The sequence below is a fragment of the Populus alba genome, chromosome 15 (assembly GCF_005239225.2).
Source record: "Populus alba chromosome 15, ASM523922v2, whole genome shotgun sequence".
Classification (NCBI taxonomy): domain Eukaryota; kingdom Viridiplantae; phylum Streptophyta; class Magnoliopsida; order Malpighiales; family Salicaceae; genus Populus; species Populus alba.
Window position 1 is genome coordinate 5,516,830 of NC_133298.1, and position 22,015 is coordinate 5,538,844.

The window sequence follows — 22,015 nt, forward strand, 5'->3', positions numbered from 1 at the left end:
ATATAATTATAATTATCCAAGACAAATGTTAAATGTCTTGGATAAAACTGAGTTAACTTACAATTTATTAACTTAACTCAAATCAGTTCATTTTTATTATTCTTTTTTTTTTTTTTTAAGATTATTTCAGAATTAATCTTAATTAGGATTTTCAAAACAGGAATTTAACAATCATTCTTCTAGTAAACCAAATTTTGATCCTATTCAATATATTTCCTTATCTTAATTAAAATCCAATCCAAATTTAAAATAACAAGTCTTAAAAGCTTAATTTTAAAACATAAAATTAAATTGAAATTTATTCTCTCTCTCAACTCTTATCTATATTTTCAAAGTAAAATAAAAATTTAAAAATACTTTAATGAAATTACTCTAGTTGAATATAAACTTATTAACACCAATAATATATACACACACTTGCAAATAACCAGAACCAAAATTGAAATATTTTACCAAAGTTAAATAGTTTGTAGTCTGTAATTTTTTAAAGATTTTACATGTTCTTGTGTTTAAATAATATGTTTATGCTGGAAAATGATAAATAAATTCGATATCTTGTTTTGGCTTTTGATGTTATATTTACGAGATTTTAAAAACAATAATGATAAGTGTTCTGATTAGGGGTGTTTACGGTTCGGTTCAGTTCAGACTCAAAAAACCAACCGAACTGGATTATTATCTGCTTGTAAAAAATTAACCGAACCAGACTGGAAACCGATTCAAACCGAATCGGTCTAGTACAGTTAAATCTGGTTTTTTAGGAAAAAACCGGGAAACCTAATCCCATCATATGAGTTTTTTTTTTCTCTTTAAATTGGCTTAGCCTTGCATTAAATTAAACTTTTAAAATTCAAAGCAAACTTGATGTTCAGCTTTAAAAATTTACATCCTGCATAGTTTTTTTCAGCAACAACAACACAACTCTATTTATCTTCTATACATTGGCTGACTTTTTAATATGAGTTGGTTGACTTTTAATATGAATTAAATATGGACATGAATTAAAATCCCCACAGAGAAGTGTTCCGTGTTGTTGAGCACTGTGAATCTGCAACATAATGAAATATTTAGTACCTAAAAAACAACAAGAATGAAGAGCACACACCCACCAAAAAAGGACACCAAAACTCTTACCCTTGGGATACTAGCATTCTTGCAAGTTTCATTATCAATCACAACCCTGACATCAACAAAAAAAAAAAAAAAAAAAAAAAGAACTGAACAAAAAATGGATGTAAATCTGTTTTTACTTCAAAATCTAACATGTTTGAAACTTTAGCATTGAGTGAAACCTCAGCTTTGCCATAATACTCAGATCATGGTTGCAATATATCATCACATTTAGGAATTCTTTCAATAAGCCAAAATAAGTGGCAATATACATACATGCTAGTAAGAGCTGCTATGAACTTACTTACAAACAATTAACACTTACATATGATTCAAAATCAGGGCTAGACAAGTTAACAGTAAGGTTCTGCATCAATAACAAAACTTGCAAGACACCAAAAGGAATTATATACAAAGCACATCAAGATAAACAAGAAAATTAGAATGTGTACACACCAAAGTTATTTTAACTAACACCATGATAGGAAAAATTTAAGGTCACTTTCACTTAGAAAATTAAAAAAAGAAGACGACGAATCTGCATAATACATACCTGGGTGGATTCAATTTCTGTAGAAATTAAAAATTTTAAAGAGGAAAAGGCAAAAAAACTATGAGAACAAAACCAGCCAATAAAACCAGAAGTTGGTTTCTTGAAGAAGAACCATGACAAGGTAAATAAGAAACACATGGACCCCACATAAAAAAAATCCTTGAAAACTGAAATAAAACACGACTAATCACCTCATCAACAAAAACCCATCACCCAAAAACAAAAGGAGAGGAGAGGAAATTGATGCCTACCCATTGATGCTTTTGTTATGTACTCGTATTGAACGAAAGAACTTGTCTGAGTTCTCTCAAGAACTTGTCCAATCGGCTAAAATATTTTGGAGAGGCGAAAGGGAGAGCCTCTAGTACTGAGGTGGGTGCTCTGGTTAGGGTTAGCGTAGAGGGAGAGGGGGTGGGATGACGAGTGCTCTGTTAGTTTGTTAGGATTAGGTAAGAGGGGGAAAGTTTCTATTTATACCAATGGTGGTTACTGGTTAGGGATTTGTTTTTAACCGGTTCAGTTCGATACAGGTTAACCAGTTTCTGTATTACAAAACCGAAAACCGAATCGAACCGAATCAGAATTTTTTCTAAATATTCTAATTGGTTTTTTTTCTCAGTTCGGTTTTTTCAGTTAATTTTTTATCGGTTTTCTCGGTTTATTCGATTTATCATTTTTTTTGAACACCCCTAGTTCTGACGGATGTGAAAAGGGAATGCTTTGAATTTGGAGATGGAGATTGATGGTGTTCTAGGATCTTATCTCTACTTGTGTAGTCTTTTATTTATACGTAGAAAAAAAAAACATAAAAATATATGAAATTGAAGATTACAAATAAATAATATTTAAGTTAATTTACTAGTATATTTTTTCTCATGATAAGTTTATGTTTAAATTTTGATTTGTTAATTAATTATATGGTAAAAATTAGATGTTTTTAATTTCGAGTATTATTTCTAGAATAGACATTTGTTTGAAACTGTAATAATCCTAAATAAGGTAGAAAAAAATTGTTTATAAAATCTATTTCCCAACTAATATAATATCAAATTATGAAATAAAAAAATATTTTTTAATTATTATCAATATTAAATAAAAAAATCAAATTACTTCATAAGATGATGATCAAGCCTCTAGAATCAGTATTTAAAATTGAATTTGTTTTAAAATAAACTTAGACCCAAATAAATTAAGTGTTGTTCTGCATTTACCAGAATTCTAGTAACTTAATTTTTTTAAAAAAAAAGCAAAAAAAACAGCAGCAACCTCACTCGATTAAAAAAATAATTAATCCATATAAATTGAAGGAGGACAAGTATGAAATCCATTGTAGCGGCCAGTAAATTTATTGTTTCAACCAATAATAATTGATTCAGGTGAATCTTCTAAAACATGTATTAATATTTTTAAATTTGCAACCCGTGAAATTAAAAAACATGGGTATAATTAAGAATTTCAATTATTAACAAATTTAGTATTAAACGATGAAATTAAAAAAATATATATAAATTAGAAACCTAACCAAAGCAAAAGAAACGAACATGAAAGGACAAAAAAAAATAAAGGGGTGAAATTAAAAAGAAAAATAAATTAAAAACTATCTTAAATAAAATAAAATAAAAAAAAGTGGAGATCAAATCTAACAAACTAAGAAATAAAAAAATGATGTAATTGAAAACAAAACAAAATTTAATAAACAAGTTCAAATAAAACAAATAGAAAACAAAATCAAAAGAAAAATAACTTGAAAATGATGATACAAAAAAAAACTTAAACCATAGTTAAATGATTATTTACATTAAGAGTAATAAAGTAATTTTTCTGTATAAAAAAACTGAAATACCCCTTAACAATTTTAAAATAACAAATGAACCAAATAAAAAGAATATTTAACTTGTTGATTTACTATGAATAAAAATATATGTATGTGTTTTTCCACGTGTTTTTAACTGACGATGGTAAATATATCCCTCTCCCGTGTAAAATTCATGTCCCCAAGATTCAGTACAAAAGTCCCTCCCATATTTTACAAGTACCACAGTACAATCTCTGAACTAACTCTAACTCTTTCCCACTGGCAGGCACTGCTGAGTTACTGTCTTCGAACAAGGACACGTGGATACATGGTAGTTCCCACTACCACCTGCAATTCGTAGGTATTCTATTGGTCAAGTATTTTCCCGTGGATTATTTTTGTATCCAAAATACCAGAGTTGTAAGAAACTTATACAATCCTTGTAAATCTTGTCATTATTATTATCGTCCTTTTTTCCATCAATTAAATCAGAGAATTAAGTATTTACTTAATTTTTAAGAAATTATTGCATTTAAAATCCCCATGTGCTTGCTTTTCAATTTCATTAGCCGCCTGGAACTACAAATAGTGATATTAATTCGCCCCCATTATATATCCTAACATTTTCTTTTTAATTCTACCAGGATTTTTTTTTATATAAATATAATCTTTGAAAAAGGGTGGGTGGGATGGACTTGCTATATATATATATATATATATATATAACATGTTTATATAATATTTACAATTATTATTTTATTTTTATATTAAATACACTACCAGAAAATCAATAAATACCAACGGAAATACCGAGGGAATATTTCCGTCGGTAAATTTCCGAGGGATTTTACCGACGGAAATATTTCCGAGGGATTTTACCGACTAAAATATTCCCTCGGTATATACCGAGGGAATTACCGTGGAAAAAAAAAATAAAGCAAAGCAAAAAAAAAAAAAGATGACGTGTCATTTTTTACCGACGGAAAAATTCCGTCGGTAATTTTGTCGGTAAATCCGTTGGTAAACTGTGAACACTGTTCATCATGTCAATTACAAAGGGAATTACCGACGGAATTTTTCCGTCGGTATTTTACAGAGAGCTCCAGAACTGTTCATCTTCCAATTGCACTGTTAATTGTTTTACTTTACGGACAAAATCACCGACGGATTGAAAATTCGTCGAGGTGTTTTGGCAGTTTCTGAAAAAATTCAATTGATTTAAAATTTTCATTTAAATATTACAGACGGAATCACCGACGGATTGAAAAATCATCGGTAATTTTTGGCGGTTTCTAAAAACTTTTTACGAAATTGAAAATTTAAATTAAATATTACCGACGGAATTACCGACGGAATAATTAAAAAATATTAATATTCAATTATCCGTCGGTAAATCCGTCGGTAAAGCGCCCCAATAAAAAACCTGAATCCGCTTATTTCACAAGAGACAGACTCATTTCTTCTTCTTCTTCTTCTTCTTCTTCTTCTTCTACTACTTCTATTTCTTCTTCTTCTTCTTCTTCTTCACTATATGTAAAAAACATCAATATCTATTTCTTTCTCTTCTTTTCTCTCCTCATCTCCTTCTCTTTTCCTCCATGCTCGGGTATGTCTTCTTCTTCCTTCTTCTTTTATCCTCTTAGTTTTTTTTAATTAATATGCTTCACGAATTGTTTTTTCCTTAGCTTCACTTGCAAGTATATTAAGGTAAGATCTTTCTTTTTTCTTATTTTTTCATGATTTTTTCACTATATTTGTTTTTTATTTAATTTTAATTGATTTTGTTCTTAATAATTGTATAAATGTTGTTGTGAGTTTTTTTTTTCATATGAGATCAATTTTTAGTTGATTTATTTATAGGATTTTTAAATTTTTAGCAATTGCAACTTCATTTTTTTCATATGAAGTTTTTAGTTGAATTAATTTTTTTTGTTTTATTTATTTTGTTAATGTTAAAAAAAAATAAAAAGAAAAAAAACGTTATATAATATAATATACTAATAAGTAAATATATTAGAAAATATGTAGAAAAACTATATTAGTTTTTTCACGTCTTTTAAAGAATTACTTAGTATGTGGAAAATGATAAATAAATTCGTTATCTTGTTTTGACTTTCGATGTTATATTTACGAGATTTTAAAAATAATGATGGTAAGTGTTCTGATGGATGTGAAAAGGGAATGTTTTGAATTTGGAGATGGAGATTGATGGTGTTCTAGGATCTTGGCTCTGCTTGTGTACTATTTTATTTATACGTAAAAAAAAAACATAAAAATATATGAAATTGAAGATTCCAAATAAATAATATTTTAAATTAATTTACTAGTATATTTTTTCTCATGATAAGTTTATGTTTAAATTTTAATTTGTTAATTAATTATATTGGTAAAAATTAGATGTTTTTAATTTCGAGTATTATTTTCTAGAATGGATATTTGTTTGAGACTGTATTAATTCTAAATAAGGTAGAAAAAAATTGTTTATAAAGTTTATTTCCCAACTAATATAATATCAAATTATAAAATAAAAAAATATATTTTTAATTATTATCAATATTAAATAAAAGATCAAATTGCTCATAAGATGATGATCAAGCCTCTATAATCAATATTTAAAACTGAATTTACAAAAATAAACTTAGACCCAAATTAAGTGTTGTTTTTGCATTTACGAGAATTCTAGTAACTTAATTTTTTTTAAAAAAGCAAAACTCGCTCAATTAAAAAACAATTAATCCATAAAAATTGAAGGAGGATAAGAATAAAATCCATTGTAGCAACTAGTAAATTTATTGTTTCAACCATAGTTTTAAAACCCGGCCCGGTCCAAGACTCGGGTTTTGACCGGGTCGCCGGGTCGGTTGGGTCAAAAAATTTTTTTATTTTTTTTTAAAAATCAAAACGACGTCGTTTTAGCAAAAAAAAATAAAAAGTCAACGGGTTTGGGGTGGGTGGGGACCGGGTCTTGCCGGGTCGGCCAGGTCCCGGGTCGACCCGCCGGGGCGGCCGGGTCTGACCGGGCCAATTCCCAAGCGGGTTTTGGCCTCCACCCGGACCGGTCCCATGCCCGGGTTGGCCGGGTCCCGGTTTGACCCGCCGGGCCGGTCCGGGTTTTAAAACTATGGTTTCAACCCATAGTAATTGATTAAGGTGAATCTTCTAAACATGTATTAATATTTTAAATTTGCAATCTGTAAAATTAAAAATATGGGTATAATTAAGAATGTAAATTGTCAATAAATTTAGTATTAAACGATGAAATTAAAAAAAATCTAAATTAGAAACTTAACCAAAGCAAAAGAAACGAACATGAAAGGACAAAAAAAATAAAGGGGTGAAATTAAAAAGAAAAATAAATTAAAAAACTATCTTAAATAAAAATAAAATAAAAAATGAAGATCAAATCTAACAAACTAAGAAATTAAAAAACAATGCAATTGAAAACAAAATAAAATTTAATAAATGAGTTCAAATAAAACAAATAAAAAAATAAATAAAAAAACAAAATCAAAAGAAAAAATAACTTGAAAATGATGATATGAAAATGTGTAGGGTCATGCCAGGATTTACAGGAGGAAAGAGAGAGAAAGAAAAAAAGAGATGTTAGGGACACCTTAAAAATCTAAAAACTACATGTGTCATAAAAGGAAGTAGAGGAGGTTAGACAAATTGAATAACACGGTAAAATAACATTTTTTACCATCGATGTTAATAGCTTTTCGGTATTTTTTGTAAGATTTTAAAAATACTACATTATCCCTAGGACCCCAAAAATATAGGCTTATTACATTATAGAAAAAAAAACATGAAATACAAAAAAAAAAATTATAACATAGTTAAATGATTATTTACTATTAAGAGTAATAAAGTAATTTTTACCGTATAAAATGATAAAAAAATTAAGATACCCTTAATAATTCTAAAATAACAAATAAATCAAAAAATATATATTTAACTCCTTTATTTACTATGAATAAAAATATATATGTGTTTTTCCACGTGTTTTTAACTTACGACGGTAACAATATCCCTCCCTCCCTCCCGTGTAAAATTCAAAAAAAAAATAAAAAAAATTCATGTCCCCAAGATTCAGTACAAAAGTCCCTCCCATATTTTACAAGTACCACAGTACAATCTCTGAACTAACTCTAACTCTTTCCCACTAGAGTTATTGTCTACGAACAAGGACACGTGGATACATGGTAGTTACCACTACCACCTGCAATTCGTAGGTATTCTATTGGTCAAGTTTTTTCCCGTGGATTATTTTTTTTAATCCAAAATACTAGTAAAAAACTTGCACAATCCACAAAATTCTTGTAAATCTTGTCATTATTATATTATCGTCCTTTTTTCCATTAATTAAATTAGAGAATTAAGTATTTACTTAATTTTTAAGAAATTATTGCATTTAAAGTCCCCATGTGCTTGCTTTTCAATTCCATTATTCTGGAACTAAAAATAGTGATATTAATTCACCCCAATATATATCCTAACATTTCTTTTTAATTCTACAGGATTTTATTTTTAAAATATAATTTTTTAACTCGTGAAAAAGGGTGGGGTTGGATGGACTCGCTATTAACATATTATTAAGTAATATACTAAAAGGTGTGGGGACCTACTGTAGCTTCCCCACGCCTTTTACTTATTTAAGCTTTTTTTGTTTTTTGGTTTTGTTTTTGGTTTATTTTAGCTGTTTTTCCTTTTTTTTTTCTTTTGCTTTTGCTTTTTTTTTTTTTAAAATGTTTTTTTAGCTTTTTTTTATATATATATTTTTTAATGCGTGGGTTTTTCATTATAGTAGTTTTTTTTTTCTCCTCACTTTTGTTTCTTCTATTTTTTATTAAGTAATATACTAAAAGGTGTGGGGAAACTACTGTAGCTTCCCCACGCCTTTTACTTATTTAAGCTTTTTTTTTTGTTTTGTTTTTGGTTTATTTTAGCTGTTTTTCCTTTTTTTTTTTCCTTTTGCTTTTTGCTTTTTTATTTTTAAATGTTTTTTCATTGTAGTAGCTTTTTTTTTTTATATATATTTTTTAATGCGTGGGTTTTTCATTATAGTAGTTTTTTTTTCTCCTCACTTTTGTTTCTTCTATTTTTTACATTTAATGTATTATTGTGCACACAGTGAAACACTTGACTTTTTTTTTTTTTTTTTTTCCGTTTTGCCCATTGATTTTTTTTTTTGCTTTTTTTGTATTTTTTTTCTTTTAATGAATTTGTTTTGTTTAATTTAATTTTTTAATGTGAAAAAAAATTTAATTTAGTTATCATACTTTCATTATACGGATCTTGGCTTGTTTTATATATTAAGTTGGTTGAGAACTTAGTTTTGTAACTTTTTTTAAAAAGAAAAAAAAAACACTATGGATTACTACAGTGTTTCCCTTATATGATTTTTGTTTGGCTGCAGTATTTCTCCCACATGTTTATTTTTTAAATTATCTTTGTTAATTTTTTTTTTTAAATATTGAGTTGGTTGAGAATTTAGCTTTAACTTTAGCTTTCCCCATGTTTTTTCATTATAATTATTATTATATATTGTATTATATTAAATGACTGTTTTTTTCTTTTAGTTTTTTCTTTTTAATTTTTTTTAATGAATTTTTTTTGTTTGATTTAGTTTGTTAATGTTAAATATTTTTTTATTTAGTTATTATATTTTTATAATACGAATCTTTGGTTTGATGGGTTAATCTGATTTGACGAGTTATTTTTTTCATTTAGTTTAGTTTGTTAAAGTTAATTTTTATTTCTATTTAATTATTAGACTTTCATGACACATATCTCGGGCTTGACATGTTAACTTGGTTTGATAGGTTAACCCAGTTAATTCTGGGTAAACCAGTCATTTTTTTTTTGTATTTAGTTATTAAACTTTTATGATGCAAATCCCAGGTTTTACGAGATAACCTGGTTTAAAGGGTTAACCCAATTAATTCAATTTTTTTTTCTTTTTTTTTTCATTAGTTTTTTCCTTTCTGATGATTTTTTTTCTTTTTTTAATTAATCTATTTAATTATCACACTTTTATGATATGACCTTATAGCTAGACCCACATCCAATATTCTTGTGTCTGGTGTTACAGTCAAGCTTACTTAAACTTGGGTCATGCAAGTTTAATTTTATTATTAATATTATAAATATTACTCTTAGGTCAGGCGTTGCAGCCAAACCCAAGATTCTTGAGTATAACTTTGAAGAAAAACTCAAGATTTTTAAATTTTTATTTTTTTAATATTTTTTATTAAAAAAAAAAAATAACCCGCGGCATCGCACGGGTTATCAAAGCTAGTATATATATATATATATATATATATATATATAGTATTTTTTTAGATAATTAAATTAATATCATAAATATCATTAACCCTAACTATATATTTAGATAATTAACTTGATATTTAAGTGTTTTTTTTAGATAATTAACTTAATACCATAAATATCATTAACCCTAACTAACTAACTATATATATATATATATATTAATTCAATGTAATATATACATATTGACAAAACATGTTTATATAATATTTGTAATTACTATTTTTATTTTTATATTGAATAATAAATAGAATTCATCTCAGTATCTAAATTATTCAATGAATCATTTGAAAATTTCAAGTCTTGATCATTGGACTATTCATTTGAAGACACAAGAGTCCATGACTCTATGTATAAAAATCAAATATTTAACCCAATACCATTACACAGCCTCAAGGACTGGAGTTTTATGACATCATTAACAAAAACATCCACAATAAATACTGTATAAACACACCATAATACATAGTTCATATCACTCATCAACCGAAATCATTCCTCCATCCATGACCATCAAGGGGAGGCACCCTCCAATCACCACCACCACCACCATTGAAATCAGGACTATACCCGCCAGCATGTCTTTTAGAATGGAGACGCATCCCGTTTTGTTTTGGGCTCGGGCTCCTCGGAGCCTGGTAAGTTGTGCCGCCACCTGAACTAGAAGAATCACAACCTGAACCACCATTAATGCTTGATCCTTTCTTGGTGAATGGACTCCGCAGAGGTGTACCTGGGGCGTATTGTTGCTTGGTCGAGCCCTGACTACGCACTTTTGCCTTCGCGGATTGGGTCGGAGCCATGTAGCTAGGTACATTGCTCGAACTCAGTTGTCGTTGGTGTCGATTCGAAGACAGATTGGGATCTAGCATGCCCATGTTAGAGTTGCTCGTGCCTGTTGGGGTGACCATGTCCATCTCCACTGTCTTCTCGGACATGTCATCGGTCGTGGCGGTGGCTGTGGCAGTGGTTGTGTTTAATGTCACATAGGAGCCTTCATTTGGACCCGATTGACGCACATTATATGGTTGTGCTGACATCCATCCCTCAAGCCAATTCCAACCCCATTGAGCCTTCTGATCACTTCCATCCACAAAATGTCCTATTTCTTTACCGTTTGGACTATTTTGGGAGAGTAATGGCTGCTGCTGCTGCTGCTGCAATACAAAACCAGTTACAAACAAGTCATTGATGAGGTTTTTATTTTGTTTTTGTTTCTCAAATTGTCAAGAAAACGTTGAAAAAGTAGCCAAATTTTAGCCAGGGCTAATTACAACGGAACACATGCATTACACACCTCGTAGGCGTAAGCATAAGCAAGGGCTCTTTCCCTCTTCATGACAGCATCATGTTTCTTTGAAGCATTTTCCTTGAATATTTTACCTGGACTTCGATTCCTACTATCCCATTTATAGCTCTTCAATGGACTCTTAGGATTCATAATTTCTTCAACCACCGATAGTCTCCGTTCATCTTCTTCCTCGGCCTTCATTTGAAGCTTCTCGTGAGTTAACTGAAGCCTTCTTGCTCTTACTCTTGCCTGCACTCGAACAAGTGCTTGCATACATCTCATTGTCATTTGTGCTTGCTTTCTTACATTATGGCCCCTAACAAGTGCTTGAAGCCTCACCAATCCCTTCAAGGCACGTAAGGCACGCCGAGCCTGCAAAATATACATGGCCAATTAACTCGTAAAACAAAAATAATTACACAAACATATTGTAAGATGAGTTTTAATCTCATCATCATCTTTTTGAGCTCGTCGGACCAATAGGATATATATAATCGTAGGATTCAAAGTACCAGCTAAATATGAGACTGTTTTCAACGAGAGTTAACTCATTGATTAACCATGTTATTTCGATCTAATTAAAGTGAAATGAAGAGAGGGATTACAAGGTAGCCCCTATAGTATGATTGGATGAGGATGGCAGCTCTTTCTTCCTTAGAGTATCGACCATAACCGGCTAAGCGAACAACGTTAGCTGCCGCTTGAGCAGCTGCAGCAGCAGTTGCTACTGCCACAGCAATGACATGGTTTCTATCTTCAGTTACTGGACTTGATGCATTGCTCTCATCATTTGTAACATCAGGAGAACTTTCAGCAGGATAATGCTCAAATGAAACAACTTCTGGGGCCTCATGTTGCCATTTCTCTACATTGTCTTTCTGAAACACATATCATGCCACCCATCATTTACATCGATGTCAAATTTGTGCTCAATTATCATAAAATCATGACCTAGCTAGCTAGCATATAACTAACAAGATTAGTTATTAAGATTAATTAACTTCAGACATAACAAAAATTTCCTTTTCAACAAAGAAATTAATAATGCAACACAGCAAGATTCTTCTTCTTGTTTTTTTTTTTTTTTTTTTTGGCATGAAGAGGGTCTAGCAAGGCCGTGCACATGTGGGTGGAGATGGATAGAAGGATATCATCGGTGGCATGATAACAATAAGTCATGAAAGATTGCAACATTTTATGGTCCCATTTCTGCTCCCTTCAAGTTTATGGTCCTCGATACAGTACTAAAAGGGTAGGTCTTCCTTAAATATGGCCCTAGTAGCTGAACATAGCTCATATAGCACAAACATTCATTGCCTTTTGACAACAAATGAGTCGAGAAAGATTGCTCATGTGGGTGGTCTCTATGTATCTAGGACACTCTTAATTATTTGCTAATTAGGAGATGGTTTGAACACACAATAATGAAATATTTAACTATGGAATAATAGAAAAACGTATGATGAAAATTTTGAAGGCAGGCTATCAGATTAGATCACGAGGTTTATAGTTCAATTAGGTGTACCAAATGATCGTATAAAACAAGTCTTGATAATAATTAACTTTGCTTATTACTTAAGCATACACAAAAAACACCACATAATATTTCAAAGAAGCAAGTACATACATTATGATAAAAAAAAAATAAAAAGTGACTACCTTTTTCTCTATTGGTAATTCCTTGGGAGATGATCTGAACACTTTCTTCACAGATGTAAACCATCCACTTCCTTTCTTCCCCATTTCCGATTACACCGATGATCAGCTTCATGTTGGTCAATCGATCAAATTTTCAGCACCCAAAAACAAGAAGACAAGAACAGCATAAGAACACAAGCAAATTAATTGCGTACTTAGTTATTAGGACCAAAACAGGAGTCTTTCCGTTAAACTAAGTATGCTTTCTGTGAAATGCACGTATTTAGCAACAGCCCAGAGAAGAAGAGAAGATCAAATGAAGCATGCAAGAACATAACGACAAACTCAGCAGCCATACAAAAGAAGATCACACGTGCACACGCATGCAAAGACAAAGCATATATATATATATATATGAAACCAAACCTTGAGAAAAACTTGGATGAGTTGATTAGCAGGGAAGCTAATTTGACATTTTCTATCTTTCATTGTCCACTTTCATTTGAAAGAAGGGTTTTGGTTCGTTCAAAGAAGAAGAAGAAGAGAGGAGGAGGAGGAGGAGGAGGAGGAGGAGGAGGTTAGTTCACATGGATGAAGAGAGAGTCGGGAGGAGGAGGAGCTATGTGGGGGGATGGGGGTGAGACTGTGAGAGTAATAACTACAACCAGCGCAATACGCCGCTGGTATTTATGAAAATCATGGGTCCTCTCTTGGTTTCATACTTTCATTGCACGGGTTTGTAACGCCTTTTTGAGGTTTATTATAAAGAAACCACCTCAAAATTTTAAGAGTATACTATACCATCGCCCAAGCTTTATTTTCCGGTTGGATTATTAAAAAAAAATATTTAGGTTTTGTTAATGCATTTTTAGAAAAAAAAAAAACTATATAAGAATTAATCTAATATGATATAATCAACTTGTCATAACTAAAAATCACTTGAAAAACCGATAAAAATATAGTTCGACTTTAAAAAAATCAAGACGATATTTTAAAAAAAATATTAAAATGACACAACATATTAAATCGACTCGGGTAAACTCAAGTTAACTTGTTAAATCTGCTACTCAGGTCATGATACTTTGATAATCCTATAGAAAACAAATTAAAAAAAAATATTAAACTTGATTCTCAATCAACTTAAATTTGAAGGATGAAATTGAAATAAAATTCAACTAAAACAATGAGTTGGATTAACCCGAGTTAACCTGCTAAACATGGATAATGAAACCGGGATAATACTATAAAAATCAAATCAAAATAAATTATGAAGCTTGATCTCAATCAATCCAATGTTAAAGGATAAAAAAAAAAAATCACCTTAGTCAATATTGACCGGGTAAAAAAAAATCAGAAATAAGAAGTTATAATATTAGTATTAAAACATTGAGGATTGAATTAAAAAATATAATATCTTCAATTTAAATTGAATAATGAAATTGAAAACTACTAAAACTTTTACAAAATGACCAATAAAAAAATTAGAAATTCAAAGAATGAGGATCGCATTGAAGGATATAATATTTTATAAAATGAGATTGAATGATGAAATTAAAAACAAATAAAATATCTATAAAAAAATCAAGACAAAAAAAATAAAAATCAAAAGAGCAAAGATAGAAACCAAAATACAAACAACTAAAAAGGCCAAGTTTTGATGTTTTAGGGAGAAGGAGGAGGAGGAGGTCTATTGACACCAAACCGAATTATTACTGGTGACATGGGTTGCACCAACAACACAACAAAGGGTATGTTTGAACTCTTGGAGGAGCCGTATGCGCTGCTTCAAGGCTAATATTTAGGGTCGTTTTACTATACAATCAAGATAAAAAAAATATTATTTATTTATCATCATTTTGTTTGATAATGACAAATGAGTTATGTGAAAAGATTTAAATACTCTTATAAGCATGTGTTAAGTTCTATGGGTGGAGAGAAAAAGATAACATTACACTATTTCAGAGAAAAATATAAATAAATGTGAAGCTATTTTTGATATTTTGATCTTTTTTACCATGCATAAATGTTTATCACGTTCTTGACTTTGTTCTTATGAGTATCTAATTAATTATTGATTGTAGTTGATATTTCATTTAAAAATTGGTGTTTGATGGAAATATTATGACTATATGATGGTCTTTTATATCATTATGTAGGAAGGAATTTTATTTTGTCTTTGAATTTTGATAGATATAATCATGTAAAGAAATAGGGATAACCTTTGTTATTGAAATTAATGAGAAATCCATTGAAATTTTGGGTGTATCATTGAAATTCAAATTAATAATATTATTTTATTTTTAAAAAGAAAATTTACAATAACATTGTTTTAATTTTATTTTATTATTAAAAATAAATTATAAACAAACTTTTCATATTAATTTTTTATACAATATAATTTCTAGATATGTGAATGGTAAAGTATGTAGCTATTAACTTTTAAATAATGAAAAATTAATCTTATATATATATATATATATATATATATCCAACTATAATTTAGTAATTTTTTTCATGCTTACAACTCAAATATATAATTAAGTTCATAACATTTTATATCTTAATTCATGTGTGTAAGGAAAAAAAAAATCAATAAAAGATATTAGATTATTTATAAGATTATTATTATATTTCAAATATTACAACTTTACCATCAAAATTTAAAAAAAAAAAAAAAACCTGGCAACCACCCTTATACTTCTCCTTCTTTCCTCACCGGAATCCACTAATCCAAACCCAACCAACCAAAATAAAATAATGATAGAATTAAGCAATTAAGCAACCAAAATGTATCAAACTAGCCGAAAATCTTCTCACGGTCACCTGGAACACCTTCGGATCACCACAAAGTCTCGTGCCAATATTAGATCCGAACCAAAGAATTTGCCACAGGAAAATCTGGAGCAGCCATTGACACCATGATCTTGCCATGAAGTTGCCGACCCATTTGCAAATACAGTGAACTTGCCGACCCATCTCATTAAAATGCTTCCTCCCTTCGTTCACGCAACAATGTTTTGAGTAAAAACCAAGCAATGCATTTTAGATTTTGTTGCTAAAATAAAATTGAAGGTCTTGAAATTTAAATTTTGGATTTCCACTAAAATTAAGCTTGATTGCTTGCATACTCAAGAGAAGATTATTAATTAAAATTCGCACGCACTTTTTTTGGGTTTGTTTTTTTTTTCTCCATATATATATATATATATATATATATATATATATATATATATATATATATAGGTTTGATAATAATTCAAGTTTGCTATCTAGTTGACCTGTGTTAAGGGGCACATGGATCCACCACATGAGTAGCTTTCAAGCTTTGCTACTGAGCTATATCTGGCTGAAGTCCTTAAGAACACCAACTTTAGAGATCCATAGCCACTAGACTTAATTATTAGCTAGTTGGAGTTTATGATGGAGGATAGAAGAGGATCCCAAAGTTAGATGGAGCTTATTGCTTGCATTAAAAGAAATCTTGAAGCAAGGCGAGGGATTAATTCACAAGGAAGGAGACGAGTCTCGTCTGTGTACCTTTCTCTTTGACGAGGGAAATTGATGAGTTGGTGACAAGAACCTTTCTCTTTAAATATTTATGTTACGATGCATTTAAGGTCTTGACCCAGCGGTTGAAGGGACTTGTTTTCTTTCTCTGCTTTCTAGGTTCAAACCTCAGTGTACGTCTGTCATCCTGCGGTGCCTTACATGTTCACTGGATTTGCAGGATGTTCAGTAAGCTGTGAGATTAGTCGTGATACACACAAGCTGGCCCGGATACCCATATAAATAAATAAAAATAAATTTATGTTACGATGCATTCCCTTGTAGTGAAGGCCCCATTGCCCTAGCTAGCTAGGTTGTTTATCGAAAGAGAAGATTTGATTATTTCAACTTATTAAAAAATAAAAAATCACCATCAAATAATTATAAAAATATTATATAATATAACATGATGAATAGCTTAATTGATCAGGCCTTTAATTTATTTCCTAATAATTACGAGTTCGAGTTTCTTCAAAGTCACTAGAAACTTACATAATTATTAATTTTAGAATCAACAATATTAGTTAAGATACGCGCAACATGATTCAAATATTCATATTAATAAAATAATATAATATAATATATAAAGTTAAGAATGAAATATTATACACCATAAAACTTAGATATTTTAAAGAAGATTTTGGAATCCAAGTTACTTGGAAGACTCCTAAATATAAGGTGTAAGTAAAGAAAAAGTGTCTCGTATATACTGAATAATTATAATTATATATAAAATTAAGAATGGATCACTTACCATAAGATCTTTTTTTTTTAATGAAATCCAAACTTCATTATCAAATATATATATATATATATGGAAAGAACACAAGATTACAAGGTAGACAGTGATGTTGGATTGCCCATCCTGTGTAGTTTATCTGAATCTTAAAAAATTGGTTTAAGATTGTGAATTACAAGCAACAAATTAAATCGATCTACTAATTTTCTAACCACTTTATAATTATTAAAACGAGATCGAGATATTCTCAACAACTAAGATGTAATCATGAGATGCTAACATTTCTTTACATCTTATTAAGGTTTGGTACATGGGACAAATCAAGGTATATATTGTCTTTTGTTCCTTTTTTCCTCATCAAGCACGGTAGGGGGGATTAAAATTAAAAGAAATTGTGTGGGAATAACGTTGTGGATAAATCCTCAGTATTCTTTTTTTATTTTGCCATTTTCAAACCAAACCAAGTGTTCTGCTACTATACTGGGGTATCATGGTATTTTTCATAGTGGTCAATTAATCATTACTATATTGATGGGGATAGACCCGTCTTTTTACGTTCTTTGTGTATTGTAAAATGATTTACTTGCCCTTTAAATCAAAATTTCTAAAGCCCGTGTCAATTTCCAAAAAAACATAAATATCTTAAAAAGAGAATTTTCTTTAAGCTCAGCACAAAAAGCATAAGAGCATCTTTCTTTAACTTGATCTTCTTCATGCTCCATTATTCATGTTGCATGTGAATAATGGAGAGTATTTCCACTATTTATGGCTAGATCGGGTCCGATATAAATCTAAATACCTGGTATCTGGGTCTTACCCAGTAAAATAAAAAAAAAAATCAATTCTTAAATATTGTGTTTTATTTGAAAAATTAGTGTCTAATATTATTTAATGACACTACATAATTATATTAGAAGGAGATTACATGATAATGTAGCATTTATAGAATTTGATCGCAATCCCAATTTTGTTTCTGATGATATTTTACTTGATGTTGTTGCACGCTCAGAAAGCCATGGAAATTATAGTCCTTGTCGGGTGGATTTCGTACGTGATGAAATTGCAAATAGTTTAATGAAATAATAAAAACCAGTAGTTAAATGTATAATATTTCAATTAAAAACCATTAATATTAATATATGTCTTTTTTAGTTATTTTATAACCTTAATTTGAAAAGCAGTCTTAACCAAACACATTAAACTACTTTTTGTTCAACCTCAATTTCAACCATAGTTTTAACTAAACATATTCCAAACTAACCTCAACTAAAAATACTTTTTATAAAATAATTTTTTTTTAAATCGCAATCACAACAGCTATTACAAAACAAACACACTTGCTGTAGATAAAAAAGAGAACTTTAGATTAATATTTATTAGGCCAATATCACGGCCCTGATGAAATACAAACTCAAGGGAAGCCCAAATGCTTCAAAACCATGTTTTGCGCATCACCGGCCCATGGCCCACTAATGAGCAAAATTATACCCCCGAAATAGACTCTTGGTGGTTGCATTCCATTGTGCTATATCAACTCTATAAATTCGAACCTTTTTTTTAATATTTAAACTCACTGTGTGTGTCTGACGTGTTGATTCGAGATTCGACCATTTCTCAGATGCTGGATCGGTCAAGATTGAAGAAAAAATAGATAAAAAAACTAGGATGACTCAGTTGAAAATCCTGGTTGACCCACTGAGCTGATTGAACTAGGTCTGCTCGGTCAAAACCCGATCCTCTTAAAATCATTGGATGTTCTAACCGATCATCGGCTGAAAATGCGTTTGTAAATGAGATTGTGCGTACTATAGCCACAACCAAAAAGATTCCAAATAAATATAAATAAAAAACCCTAGAGAGAGAAAAAAAAAAAAAAGAAGAACTCAGACAGAGAGTGACCGAGTCGTCAGAGCTCTACTCAGCGAAAAAATGTTTCAACCCAGCAACCATTCCCAGGTCTGCTTCACTTCTCAATTTCTGTTTGTTTCTCTAGAAAATGTAGGAAAGTTAAACAAAGTTCTTAACTTTCTTATTTCTCAGTGTAAAGTTCCATTTTTTTTTCCTTGTCTTTTTGCCACATTTTCTTGGAAACCAAACAAGAACCTAATTAAGGTTTCTACTCATGCATGAACATGTTTTAGTGGTTTGAGCAATTTGAAGGTCCAAAAAGACAATCCTGTTGTATTAAATTAGTCTTCTCTGTATCGCTATTTTCTTTTTACTAGTTTCTTGAGTGGAAAGAAGAACCCTTTACCGGGAGACTTGAAAAGCTTAAAAATTATGAAAGAGAGCCCATTTACTAGTATTATTGAAAGAAGCTATTAAGAACGATTTTTCTGAATTTTGTTACGATGGTGGGATTTGTTTTTTAGGAGTGCGTTTATGTGGATATTTTACAATGTGGGTCTTGACTGGTTTTTAATACACAGTTTCTGGTGAAATTCTAGCTTGGTTGAATTTTATTTAATTAATCTATCAACGTGGGATTGCCTGCTTCTCAATTGTAGTGTTATTTAAAAAAAAAAAAAATTTTTTGTTGGTTTCAGAGCAATCTGTGCAAATACAATAAATTCCTCTTATTGTTGGTTTCAATTCTTACCAAGGCATCTTTTTTTTTTTTTTTTCAGGATGCATCATCATCTGCATTAATGCAAGTGGATCCAAAAGAAAATAGTATTGTTGTGAGGGATGAGATGCAAAATGGAAGATTCCCACAAGCCCAAACCATCCTCTACAATTCTAAGGTTCTCAAGTAAAATTTTATTCTGCTGTAATATTCTTGGCTGCAGGTCTGTTAATGGAATTAGTAAATTAATTCTGGCAAAGGAGAAACAGTAATGTTATTTATGAGTTTTAATTCTGACTAAGGAGAAACAGTGATGCCATATTAGTTAGAGTGAAAGAATTGAAAAGATTCATGATGATCATCACTATTACTTGTGGTTAGGATCTGTCTACTGCTTGTGTATGTGCGTGCATGCAAGTATATACATTCATACATGTCTTACAAAAGGAAGGTTTCATGAAAAAGATGCAGAATTTTTTTATGTTTTTTAAGCTCACTTGTATATATTTACAATTATTCACTCTTGATACTTGTAATTTGAGAATGGTCTATGTACTAACTTTGGAATGACCCTGCAGAAACTTCAAGAAGATTTGCATGTGCTAGGGATGAAAATCAAACATCATGAGGACAACATTAAGTTTCTGAAGAGTCACAAAAACAAATTAGATGATTCCATTCTTGATCTGCAAGGTATTCTTAATTTCTTATTTTCTGCACACTCATCATGGATTTTGAAATATAAATCCTTCTTGGACTGTGGAAAGCTGGTGAAAAGGCTTAAAAAGTATCTATCACCACCACGCTGCTAACCTGGATGAAAGTACTTCTGAGCATATATTTATCATTTCCATTTCAAAATTTAATCAATTTATGAGTGTACGCTGCATCCAAGATATTAGATTGAACAATAACACTTGCTTGGGGTTTTGAGTTCTCCAGATACCATGAGACCTATGGGATCTGCCATTCTTGTGTTCTTGTGTCATTTGTTTTTTTGGTTGCTGTGAACTCCAAAATTGTGCATACAGTCTACATATATAATATTTTGGACATTGGCTCTCTATTTATCACTATTTATCCTTTTTTCTCTCATCACATTCTCTCTACGGATGGTTTTTGTCCCAGTTACCCTTGGCAAGTATCATTCTTCAACAATGCCAAATAATGAAAATGATGCCCATTACTCCAATCAGAGTGAGGATGAAACAATGGAACAAATTCTACAGCATGAAAAATCTGGTGCGGGCATTTTGTGCCGGCTGAAAATGAGCCATGGCACTCAAATTTCACATCTGTCATTTACCAACGATGTGCTTGGTGTTGTTGCTACGCTTGGCAAGGTAGATGATGATAACCTTGGCAGGTCAGTTTGAATCTACTTGCTATCTGTTATGCATGTTTATCAGGTTGCGAACTGTACACTGCTTACAGCATCACTATAGCTGAGGTTAATGTTTATAGTGCCAATTAATTTTAAAAAATGCCAAATATGAGTTCTCAGTACAATGAAAGAGAATCATCACCCATCATCTCAGAACAATCTGTGAGCTCCTGTTTTTATGCAGGAATTAGTATATTGTTTCTGTTCTTTGATTTAGAAGTTGAAATTTAGGTTCTACATCATTACAGGAGAACCAATGCTGGTTGGGAGTTTAAATGGCATGAAAATGACCTCTCTGCTTGCTGATCTATCCTTGGAAATGTGCACAATGCTTGATTTATCTTTTTCCGTGTTTAAAATGAATGTAGGCTTTTTTCCGAGTACTTGGGTGTGGAGACTATGCTGGCAATTGTCTGTAAGACATATGAAGGTGTAAAAGCTCTAGAAACATATGACAAGGAAGGCCAGATAAATAAAGACTCCGGCCTTCACGGCCTTGGTGCTTCTAATGGGAAGGAATTGGATGGTCGATTTCTTGTCTTTTGTCTTGAAAATCTAAGGCATGAATCTCAAAAGTCATCTTTTGTCAATCCAGTATTGTAGTCTGTAAAAATTCCGTTATCAGTTCACTTTCCCTTTTGCAGACCCTATTGCGGTGAATTTGTGGTGGATGACCCACAAAGGAGGCTTGATCTCCTTAAGCCAAAATTACCTAACGGGGAGTGCCCACCTGGGTTTATTGGCTTTGCTGTAAATATGATCAATGTGGAATTCACAAACCTATTTTATCTCACAGGCAGCGGATATGGTCTTAGAGAGACTCTATTTTATAACCTGTTCTCCCGTCTGCAAGTTTATAAAACAAGGGAAGACATGGTACTCGCTCTTCCTTGTATAAGTGATGGAGCCATTTCACTGGATGGAGGAATGATGAAGGGTACTGGTATCTTTTCTCTAGGTAATCGGTAAGTGGTCCTGCTGTCATACCTGAATAGGCAATTTTACCTGATTGCATCTTATGGTGAATTTCATCATTTTACTCTCTTCACAATGGATCTTGGTAATA

At 30.8% G+C, this 22,015-nt stretch overlaps 2 protein-coding genes across 4 annotated transcripts; one reads left to right on the top strand and one right to left on the bottom strand.

Moving 5' to 3' along the window:
• Positions 1-10,068: 10,068 nt before the first annotated feature.
• Positions 10,069-13,451, bottom strand: LOC118030979 (protein IQ-DOMAIN 21). Of its 3 annotated transcripts, none has more exons than XM_035035246.2 (5): positions 13,141-13,451; positions 12,736-12,841; positions 11,682-11,954; positions 11,083-11,448; positions 10,069-10,939 (listed from the first exon to the last, which is right to left on the bottom strand). In XM_035035246.2, the coding sequence occupies exons 2-5, from the start codon at positions 12,817-12,819 to the stop codon at positions 10,268-10,270; spliced, it is 1,395 nt and encodes a 464-aa protein (XP_034891137.1). In that variant the 5' UTR covers positions 12,820-12,841; positions 13,141-13,451; the 3' UTR covers positions 10,069-10,267. The 3 variants fall into 3 exon arrangements, with proteins under 3 accessions (XP_034891137.1, XP_034891136.1, XP_034891138.1); XM_035035245.2 differs by having other exon boundaries at positions 10,069-10,942; XM_035035247.2 differs by lacking the exon at positions 11,682-11,954 and having other exon boundaries at positions 10,069-10,942.
• A 5,146-nt stretch (positions 13,452-18,597) lies between these two features.
• LOC118030980 (protein DEFECTIVE IN MERISTEM SILENCING 3) lies at positions 18,598-21,973 on the top strand. Its single transcript, XM_035035248.2, has 6 exons — positions 18,598-18,955; positions 19,627-19,743; positions 20,144-20,258; positions 20,694-20,931; positions 21,318-21,509; positions 21,594-21,973. The coding sequence occupies exons 1-6, from the start codon at positions 18,929-18,931 to the stop codon at positions 21,916-21,918; spliced, it is 1,014 nt and encodes a 337-aa protein (XP_034891139.1). The 5' UTR covers positions 18,598-18,928; the 3' UTR covers positions 21,919-21,973.
• Positions 21,974-22,015: the final 42 nt, after the last annotated feature.